Raw genomic sequence first — 11,082 nt, 5'->3', positions numbered from 1 at the left:
TAAGATTACAGCAAGTAAACATATAGATTGTTATGATATAGAATGAGAATAACTCTTGCTCTTTCAAGTGTTAATAGCACCACATTTAAATAAAAATAAGATGACCCTGGATCTTTTCTTACTGGAGCCAGAGGGAACATACTCCTTTGGAGTTTTGCTTCTTCTGTAAAAATAGCATGCATTATTTTTGGCAGAAAAAGTTTGCCTGTGCAATCACTTAATGTTAGAGGATGTAACTCTGGATTTCTCCTCCTTTGGCTCCCTGTGACCTCAGAATTGAAGCCAAAAAGAAAGATAAATGCACCACATCTGCTCAGACTTACCAAAGCTGCTGCAACTTGCTGCCCAACCTTATAGACCTGTTTCTCAGTGAGGTCATATGGGATACCATCCATTGTCATTACATCCTAGAGACAAAGGATTGAGCAATACATCAGACAATCATCCTAGCAAGGAGGAAAGGTGTGGATGAACCCCAGCTTCTTTCTAATGAAATGGAACCATACCTTCTAACACCGCTCTTACTTTATGCCCCATAGTCCATTAGCATTATTAGCTCACCTTGAAAGAGCAGATGTTTATAGACAGTTAGATTATCATCTATTGATAATGCCTGGGAATTGGAACAAGCACCCAAACAGAAGTAGTGTCAGGGTGAATAGGTGATTAAAAAGCAAAGGTGACGGATAGAAGGTTTTGTTGACTTGGGTGGATAGTGGGAGTTAAGGATCGGAGTGTATAGCAAGGATGACAGATTATGGAGTTGCAAGGATGGAGGAAAGATGAATGGATATCATGTGTGACAAGAGTGGAGAGAACTGGAAAAGGAGATGGAAATATACATAGTCAAATAAACCACAAATGAAAGATGAGTAGAGAAACATATTTATAGATATGGATAGTTGGATAGGTGAAAAGAGCCAGACAAGACATGGATACTTAACAAGCTGACCTGACATATAACAGTGTTCAGTGAACATTTGGTGCTTAAACACATGCAAGTGTTCTTCTTTATTCTGCGTCTGTTTTCTACTGGCCCTGCACAGCAACAAATGCTCCTCAGGCCCCCACCAAGACTGTGCCTGGGAAGCTTAGCTCTTATAGGGGCAGGATCAGGTCCTGAAAGACATCTTCAGGTTCCTCCAGATTGACCATTACAAGACCTAAAAATCAGCTGCCTGGCCCCAGTGATGGGAGGAAATGGAGTTAGGTGCCTGGGCTCCTCGTACACTCAATGAGGAGAGTCAGGTGCCTCCAGGGGATCATACACAAAAAGCCCCACCTGTTACGTGGGAGCAGCCTAGAGTTGGCTAGTGGGAAAACTTAAACAACAGGGAGATTTGGAACAATTTTCAAAGGACAGTATTTCCAAAGCTCCACACCTCCTTGGAGTTTAGTCTTTTGGCTGAGGCCTAAACATTAGTCACTCCTAACCAGCTGGGATTCAGTCTTCTTCTGAAGACAGGTGCCCCACTGAGCAGGCCTCATTCTTGTTAAGAAGTGATAATGATAGAATGACCCATCTTTTACATAATATACTAGTGTCAGGGAAATATCTTAAAGCTGGTGCTGCCATTACAGGGAGTTGAAACTGTCAAGCACAGACAGGCCTCCAGCATGTGCCCCCTGAACGACCTGCTAGCTGTCAATCACAAGTGACCTACTTTTTGTCCTGCGCAAGCTCAGTGGCCTCACAGCTCTCACTCTCGCGCAGGCTCAGTCAGAGTTTCAGTGAGGTAATGAGTCTGGAACCTTCCTCCTAAGCAGTTCCCTGATTGGCTAAGGGGAACAATAAAGGGTCCTGGACCCTTACTCAAGGCCGGGGAGAAAGCGCGGACAGGTGTGGGGTGTTGTTGGTGTGAGAGTGCGACTTGTCTTTTCGGTCTCGATCTTCTTCATATTGATATCTTCGGTTACTGGATTGTTTTGGCCTGGATTTTGACTTCGAGTTTGGATCGTCCTCGTTACCTCGGCAACAATTTTGTGCTTACCTGTTTGACTCCTGACCTCGGCTCCCATCTCTGACTTCGGCTTCTTCTTCTTCGTTCTTCTTGATTATGGACTGCCCTTTGGACTAGCATCACATTCCCGGCTTCGATCCTCAGTTCATCATTCCTCGCGTTACAGTTTTGTTTGTTTGTAGCCCCGTTTAATGAGCTGTTCACCAGCCCTGGGACTAACCAGTGGGCAGCCGCCCCTATCCCTAGCGGATAGATAGCAAGGGCTCGCTGGTGAACCTCGTGGGCCAACAGACCCCCTTTTGTTGTTTGTCTGTTTATTGGTTCTGTAACATACTGTAACTGAAGAAATCATCTGGGCCTCCGCTGTCAAGTGTGAGTAAATAAATCATCCTTGTTTCAACTTTTACGTGTGTCCCGTGCAGCTCAAACTCCACCGCCACTAGTCCCGCCTGTTCGTTCCAATTGCCACCACCCAGCCGCACCACCGTGACCAATACCGTGACCGTGGCTCGCCAGCTCCGGTACTTTGACATGGCGTCACGATCAGGATCCAAGGGAGGCGTGTGTGAGTCAAAGCTGATCGAGAGCTGCCCATGGCGCAGTGGAGTCCAGTCGATCGATGATCCAGACGATCTGTGGGACCATGTCATGTTCCATCAGGCCACAAAGCCGGCTGGGGAATGGATAAGCGGGTACCTGTCCCTCCGGGGGGCAAGCGGCAAGGAGAAACCCATCCGGCTCAGCCCGGAGGCTCTGGGTTGTATATTATGGGACTCCCGGGCTGGTTAATCGCCCAAGGGAGGAAAGCGGAACCACCCGGACAAAGTCTCCGGCCGTGGCAAGCCTCAGCCTGGAGCGGGAATTTGCCCAGTGTATTAAATATATGAAAGAGGGGGGAGAGGAAACTCCTTCCAACCGATTCCAGTGTCCCAGCCTCACTGCCGGATCGAGGGGCCATGAGCTCCTGACGCAGCTCCATGAGGGCTTGGAGAGAGACGGGAAGAAGGCCAAGTGGACCGGCATCCGATGGAAAAAGGGCAGGATAATAAACATGTTTTTTCAACATTATGTCATTTTATTGAGGGAATTCATGGAGCTGGGGGTAAAGCTTGAGACTGCTACTGAAAGGCCGTTACAAGATAGTGCCAGCCGCTCTGAAGGCGCGCCAAACCCCACGCTGATGTCACTACCCACCCCACCTGTCAAGATCCCTCCTCTTGCCACCACGTCACCTGCTGTCCCATCCACCTGGGACCCACTATTTGTCACCGCCCCTGAACCCCCTCCACAGCGCAATCGACCTCCCGCAACAGCACCCCCTTCCAAGCCAGTATCACCGCCCCCATACGTCGACCAGCGCCAACCAGGGGATGTACAAGAGAACTGTAACCATGAGAGCTACCAACCCACGAGCAACAATGTAACAAGAAGTGTGAGACTGGAAGCATCAAGACAGACGAGTAACAGCAACGAGAATGCAACTGGCACAAGCAGGACCAACGATAATGAGACTGCAGCCATAAGCTGAAGCAGGGACACTATTGAGGCCAATGCAGATATCAGAAACAAGGAAGCTATGAATGAAACCACAAGCTCGAGCAATGCGATTATAATCAATCAAACAAGCAACAAATTGGAGTATGTAACTGCATACCCAATTGCAGTACAAACATTCGTGACTGGACCACAAGGACAGATGCAAACAATGATAACTACGAGATCCAGAAACCGATTAGAAATGAGTGAACTTAGGAAATATACCCAGATCCGCAGTGACAAAATGCCTATCACATGGTTAGGACGTCTATTAGCGGAAGCTGGCAGCGAAACTGTCAAGCAAGAGGAAGTGTTGCAGCTTGTGAGAAACTCCGGATGGAGTAGAGCAAAGGTGGTTGACCCCGTTCCAGTTTTGGCCAACCAATACTGGCCGATACCAATACCTGCTTTAGCAGTAGAGGCCTTGCAGTGCAAGGTTCACACTTGCCACGAGGGTTCAGCAGACCGTGCCAATGTGGCCTCGTTAGCGTATGCCATAATCGGAGCATCTTATGCTCATTGGAATCCTGCTTATCAACCGCTGAACCTGACACCAGCCCAGGTACAGGGAGCATAGCATACCTGTGTGGCCACCACCCCCGGGGACGTACATTGTCTGGCTGAAGCCATTGACGCTGCCACCGAGATCTATGGTGGGAAATCAAGGAATCACTGCCAAACTGTTGTTAAATGCATCCATTAACGGTCCTGTCATTCACACCTTGGGCCGATTGGACCAACTCCAAGGTGCGATGAAGAAAACAAGAGTGAACCTCGCTTCTGGCGATGAGCATGAAACAGTTAGAGCGTATCCAGTAGAAAACCGATCGCAAAAACCTTTTACAAAACTACCAGAGAAGTCGTTCAAGCGTGACCCTGCAAGATCTAATCGGACATCGACATCAAAGTATTCACCTCCACAAAGAACACCAATGGAGAGAGCCTTATTCAGTTTCCTAGTTAACAAATCAGGACTAACAAACGAGAAACTAAGACTACTAGGGGATGATGGTCAGCGAGCCTTAGCAGAGACTCTAGGCTTCCAGAGATATAGTCCCAAACCAAAAAACGAGTAAAAGCCATCAGCGTGAATCCGGAGACCAGTGGCTACGAAGATCCTGAAAAACGGAACGATGAATGAAATACGGACCCCAAATTAAAGCAGAAAACGGTAACTTCTACGATTGATGGAGAGCAGGAGACGGTTGGAGGAGAAAAACGATACCATTCACGTGGTTCTACGTGAATACAATTAAAACGGTTACCAAGGGCGACGGAAAGCGGAAGGTGGTCAGATTTTCGGATACGGTACAAGAGAAAGATACGATCAGTGAAACGGTACGAGAAAAAGATGCAGTTGATAAAACGATTCACAGAAAAAATGGAGCGGTAATAACAACGAGCTTTACGAAACTGCTGGATGACGATCAACGACCCTATGTCACAATTAGTATCCAGAACCCAGATGACCCCCTGGACGAAACTATCGCAAGGTTCCTACTTGACACGGGAGCCCAAGTTAACGTAATTAAACCATCCATCCCGCATAAGCGAACGAGTAAAATCATGATGGTGCAAGGGCTGAACTCAGCCTCGGCGACATCACGAGTAAAGATCTTCGTGAAAGATCACAAGAAACCACTCGAAGCGGTATTAGGACATGTAAACATCTTGGGGATACCAGGTATTCAAACGTTACACCTAAAGGATCAAGTACTCGAGGCCCTACCAATTAACATCTTGCCTCAGCGTGAGTGGCACTGACCATCCCTCCGGGTAACCACAGTTTGGAGGTATCCTCCGATACCCCCCAAACAACAGTTCCATGATCAACTAGATGCATTACTCAAGAATCTGCAACAAGATGGGTCCATCACACCAGTACATGCTAGCACTCGAATGTCGCCCGGATGGGGGATATCCAAGCCGGGGAAGCCGAATGAGGTCTGTCTCGTCATGGACTATCACAAGGTCAACAAGAGATGTACTATCCTGACCCAACCGGCACCTTACACCTTGGTCCAGAGTCTCAATGAGACGGCAATATACCAGTCAGAGGACTGGGTTGGAACAACCTTAGATTTGAAAAACATGTTCTTTTCCATCCCAATTGATGACGAAGAAGGTATCCTGAATATGTGTGTAAGAGAGAAAACGTTCCGGTGGAATGTCTGCCTGCAAGGGTATTGCAATGCCCCTGCACTAGCAACCAGTGCATTGAACGAGAGCCCTGACTGCTTTTACCAGAGACACCGTGAAGCCCGTCAAGTCCAACTCTGGAGTTATATTGACGACCTAGCAATCATGGGGGGAACGGAAGAATTAGTTCGGAACATCACAACTAAACTGGTACACCACCTGAAGAGTGATGGGTGGACCGTCAACGAGGGCAAGTCTCAATTGACCCCAACTAACCAAATTAATTTTCTGGGAACCACTTTCACCGGACCCAGACAATACGGGGTGAGTCATGAAGCCATCAACATCGATCTACCAGGAAAATACCCAACAAAAAAGGCTGATTTTCAGTCGATACTGGGCAAACTAAACTGGTACCGACATTACACTACTCCGCAACATTTACCGGTACTAGCCTGCATACAGAGACAACTTCAAGAAAAGACTAGACAAAAGACACCTTGGTCTCACAAGGATGCCAAAGCCCTAGATGAACTAATAATTTCAGTTCAGAACACCACACTACACGCCATTAACTTCAAGATACCCTTGATGATTACCATTGGGTTCACTACAGAACACCTTTTTGTGACTGTGATAAATCCCGAGGGAAACCTTGTTTACATTGCTCATAGAACTCTCCAGACGACACAGCACAGGTACGGAGTGATCGGGAAAACTCTTCTTTCTGCTCAATTGGCGGAATCGTTAGCCATCGAAAGAAGAAAATTGAGAGCTACTGGAGCAACGTTGCTGCCCCGACTTGCCTATGATTGACCAGACCCTTGTTTCCAAGGCGAGTTGTCCACATGGAGTGCCCTGGTACTCAATCATTTATACCAATGGCACACTTGGAAGCACGAAGACTTATCACTGCCACAAACTATAGCTGAGGCCCAAAACATTGTATTATATGGCACTACCCAGCCAGCATGGATGGCATCGGATGGTTCCACCCATGAAAACGGGAAATATGGCTTTTACTGCCATCCATGCTCAGAACATCAAATCCACCCTGGCTGCGAATCAGCTCAGAAGAACGAACTTTTAGAGTTCCGGGACGTTATATATCACTGTTTGAAACATCATAACGGAACTCGTCCAGTGCCGATAATCGCCATCGATTCCCAGTACATATACAAGATAGTCACAGGGATGGCATCGCCCACAGAGCATCTCCCTCTATGGGATGAAATATACACATTATTGTCTGAATTTTCAGTGCTGCCATTAATCAAGCACACGAGATCCCACCGGGTCAACACCGATCCTATGCACCGGAAGATTGATGAACTCCTCGAACATCCCACCGAAGCCAATGTATTTGCCACCCAAATCACTGATAAGACCGTATGTGCAGACCCATATCTTAGCTGGCTTCATGAACACTGGGGTCATCCGGGTCCGAAGGTCTGTTACACAAAATGGTGCAACACGTCACAAGAGAGATCTAACTATGGATTGCACCAGGATTTGAGAAGAGTTACCAAGGCCTGTGAGGTCTGCACCACAGAAAAAGCACATCCAACAAGCAATCTCAAAGGCGCATTAGACCCAAAAACCTTCTCACCCAGGAGTTCATGGCAAGTGGACTTGACAGGTCCTTTACCGGGGCTGCGGTCCCCAACAAAGGACTAATAGCGATAGACTTAGGGACACGTCAGGTTACTGTCATACCCCTTCAGAAGACTCACGCAACTGCCGTGATTTCTGCCCTCACCAGCGTTTTTGCCGTATGGCAAGTCCCCCAAGTAATACAATCAGACGGGGGATCACCTTTTACATCAGCTGCTGCCGACAAGTTTGCTCACCTCCATAATATAAATTGGCATCACCACCTGCCCTACCACCCCCAGTCTAACGGGGTGGTAGAATGTGCCGTAGGGCTATATAAGGAGGCTCTGCGCCTGAAAGGACAGGGCTCGTACAAGAATTGGACCAAATTAAACCACGAGGTCCTGATAAATTTAAACTCAGGAAAACGACTCTGGGCAGAGAGCGACGACAAACCGGTGAACCCATGGAAGCCGAAATTTCAAACACAGGAACTTGTGTGGGTCTCCCTACCTGACCCTAAGAGTCGCCATCCAAGGGTGTTAAAGGGTGTAATGCGTTCGGCCGAAAAGTACCCAAACACCTATCTCGCTCAGCTGGAAGACAGCACGAGGACTATTTTAGTGCATCATAATTGGTTAGCGAGACGGGCCATCACAGACTTGATACTGTCGAAAGATGATTAGATTTCTTCATTTCTATTTCAGACTCCTGCGACCCAGGACGCTGTACAACCTTGAGACCTTCAAGTAGAGGAAGACTACGGACCAACATGACGTCGACCAAGAATTTGATTTGGATTATCACTCTCTTCGTGCTTGATCTACTTACCGCTGCTTATAGACCGTGCAACAATCCACTGACAGATGACGTAGATAACATCCCAGAATTGATTAAAAATGTTCCAAACAATTATAGAATAACTTTCAAATATGTCAATGAGATGGGATATATCCACAATCATTGTTGGTTGCATTTGATGGTACCTGAATTTGCAAAGAGCCTGAACAACTTGCTCCACAAATTTCCACGAACATCTGGCGCGTCAAACAACCACTCAATCCTCAACAGTCTCACACGAATGATTAACGATCTTCTGGAATGCCTCACGTCGGACGAACATAAGAACTTTAAAAAAAGAAAGTGACCACTCCTATGAAGAAAGTGAATTCAGTCCTGAGGAATTCAACCAACTCAACAACATGATTGAGACCTTTAAGATGTTTTCAAAAATACTGGAGTACGATAACTGTGTTCTGTTTTCAACAACGAAAACCCCATTTAATGATTCCACGGTCACTGGAACAGAACTACCTTTTCCACCTCCTGTCGCCACCCGTTCCCTCAAAAACGATCATAATGAAAGTGCCCAAGATACCACTAACTCTGACCTACAAGAGACAGATGTAACGTCATCATCTAAACCAAAAAGCAAGAAACCTGAACTTCTGCAAGCTAAAAGAGAAAACACTCAAGAGTTGAAGCAACTGATAAAGGCTGAGCAACGGACCCAAGCCATACTATTTGGACTGATGCTAATTTTATTTTTCCATCAGCATAATCTGCTTGTTTTTTGCCTATAAATCCTTATCGCGATGACTGAAAGTGCTATCTACATTCGTCTACGTAAAATTACCCCCTCATCTTCATGTTAAATTTGAGGATGAGAGTGAACTCTAAATGGCTCCAAGGTCCTCTGTGTTTCCAGCAAGGGGGCATAATGTCATTCTTTACTCTCTTCATTACATGCTGAAGAACACAGAGGAAAGATACATAAAAGAAAATAACATGTAAATAGTTTTACCCCGAGACCAGTTCTGTCCTGTTTTGTTTTATTCCAGACTCATTGACCCGATTACGGCCTGGTTCGAGACATTGAGGGATGTCACACCATTATCGATTCAGAGTGGTTCCGAAGCCGGATGAGCCTGGACAACATGGCAACGAGACTCAGAGACATTACATTGAGCCTTGTTTTGTGTATATTTTGTAAATATGTTGCAAATCCATTGCCCGATCCAACCACGGAACTCAGGCATTCATCCAATACAGTGCTCCAATTATTATCCCTGTGGGCTAACGCCACTGGGGAGGACAAACCAGGCCAGGGGTTAACCACTTGCCTGAAGATCCCCATATCGGTTGACGACCCGGTCCTCACCCCATTCTTGGTACCCTTCAATGTGACCAAATGGTTCTTAAGAGGTCTTGGCAAATGAAAAAACATCTATTAACATCTCCGTACCTTCAAAGGACGGGGGTTACACTATCACAGAATATTCCTGGCCTAGGAACTTCACCTTAAAAGACCTTTCCGACACAGCAAAAAAGTGTTTTAGGAGAAAAACTCCATTGTCATGTTCTGCTTTTCTGTTGGGAGTAAGCCCCCAGGGCGGCGAATGGTCCCGACCTGATGCATCATTGCAGTGGGACCCCCAGTCCATCAATCCGCCCTGGCATATTAATTTAAGTTCCCGGGGGAAAAAGGTCACCCCTATAGTTGTTTTATCGTCTCTCACTGAAGCCACACCGTTGGCTTAATGGGATGAAGAATTAGTTATCAATTTGACTAATTCTGGACCGTATGGGAGTAATTCGTGGTACGGGTTTTACTACCCCGTTCTCCGGGCGATATTATTAAATACCGCATGCCACAGTATTGAACTTCCAGTGACGCAAAAGGGACCACCTGAAAGAGCAAAGCATGCATTTCCTTACCCAAATATATGCTCCCAATTGGACGATTTTACTTACCCGAGTCTGAAAAACAATCCATGGTTAACTTTCCACTTCTCCACTTTACGGGTGGTGTGGGAAAATACAGTGTGCAATAGCACAAAAATTTCCCCCGGACAACACAAAACCCAAGGACGATCTATACATACCAACTTTCCCCCAAGCCAATGCGATGAACTGACGACACCGGCACCTCTTGGGTTGGCCTGGGCGTGTTCGGATGGCCGGCTCTATACAACTCTACCAGCCACGTTAACCAATGTTCAGTGTTTTCTAAGCTCAATTTTATTCTGCCCAGCTTTGAAAGCCTCTATGGCTCATCCACCAAGCCCCATTATGGCACACCAACAAACTAGATCCTCCACCCCAGTGTGGAGCTCATTGACCCATGGGGAGAAAATAGCCCAAGGCCTCAGCTGGGCTTTTGAGGGACTATTTCTCTGGGACTGGCTATAGCAAAAGCCAGAATAGCTCTAGCCCAACTGGCTGAACAAGTGGAATTGTTAGCAAATCATATTGCCCTCGGATTTGAGTTGATTGACGAGCAACTCCAGGCCACCTCCCAAATGACCATCCAGAACCGATTGGCACTTGACGCCTTATTGATAAAACAAGGAGGTTTGTGCCAATTCTTGAATCTGTCTAGAGACATGTATTGCATTGCAATAACAAACGTTTCGATTCCATTGCAAACTCAGGTCGTAAAAATCCGAAAAATAGCCAAGGATGTGAATGCTATTTCTGGCATAGGACAAGGTTGGCTATCCCAAGTATTCAAGATGTTGGGCTGGAACGTATCACCCTGGTTGGCAAACCTCTTAACACCCCTGTTATCGTTTTTGCTAGTGCTCTTGTTAATTGTTTTCCTAGTAAGCTGTGTATTCAAGGTGATAACACGAAAAGTGTCAAATTTGTCAGTCTATGTATATTCTACCGTACCCACCTATGAAAACTTCATCAACACAGATGAAGTAGAGGACGATTGCTGAGGTCTGTGTTTCAACTCCTGTATTGACAGCAAGGGGGCATGTCAGGGAAATATCTTAAAGCTGGTGCTGCCATTACAGGGAGTTGAAACTGTCAAGCACAGACAGGCCTCCAGCATGTGCCCCCTGAA

General features: G+C 46.5%; 1 protein-coding gene across 1 annotated transcript in view; it reads right to left on the bottom strand.

The window, feature by feature from the left end:
• The window catches only part of STYK1 (serine/threonine/tyrosine kinase 1), a 31,937-nt gene that overhangs the window by 8,674 nt on the left and 12,181 nt on the right, over positions 1 to 11,082 (bottom strand). Inside the window, exon 5 of the mRNA XM_019548571.1 lies at positions 324 to 407. Within this exon, the coding sequence (XP_019404116.1) occupies positions 324 to 407 (84 nt within the window). The remainder of the gene's footprint in view (positions 1 to 323; positions 408 to 11,082) is intronic.

The sequence above is a fragment of the Crocodylus porosus genome, unplaced genomic scaffold (genome assembly GCF_001723895.1).
Source record: "Crocodylus porosus isolate Cpor-Errol unplaced genomic scaffold, CroPor_comp1, whole genome shotgun sequence".
NCBI lineage: Eukaryota > Metazoa > Chordata > Crocodylia > Crocodylidae > Crocodylus > Crocodylus porosus.
This window is presented reverse-complemented; position numbering and strand designations above follow the sequence as displayed.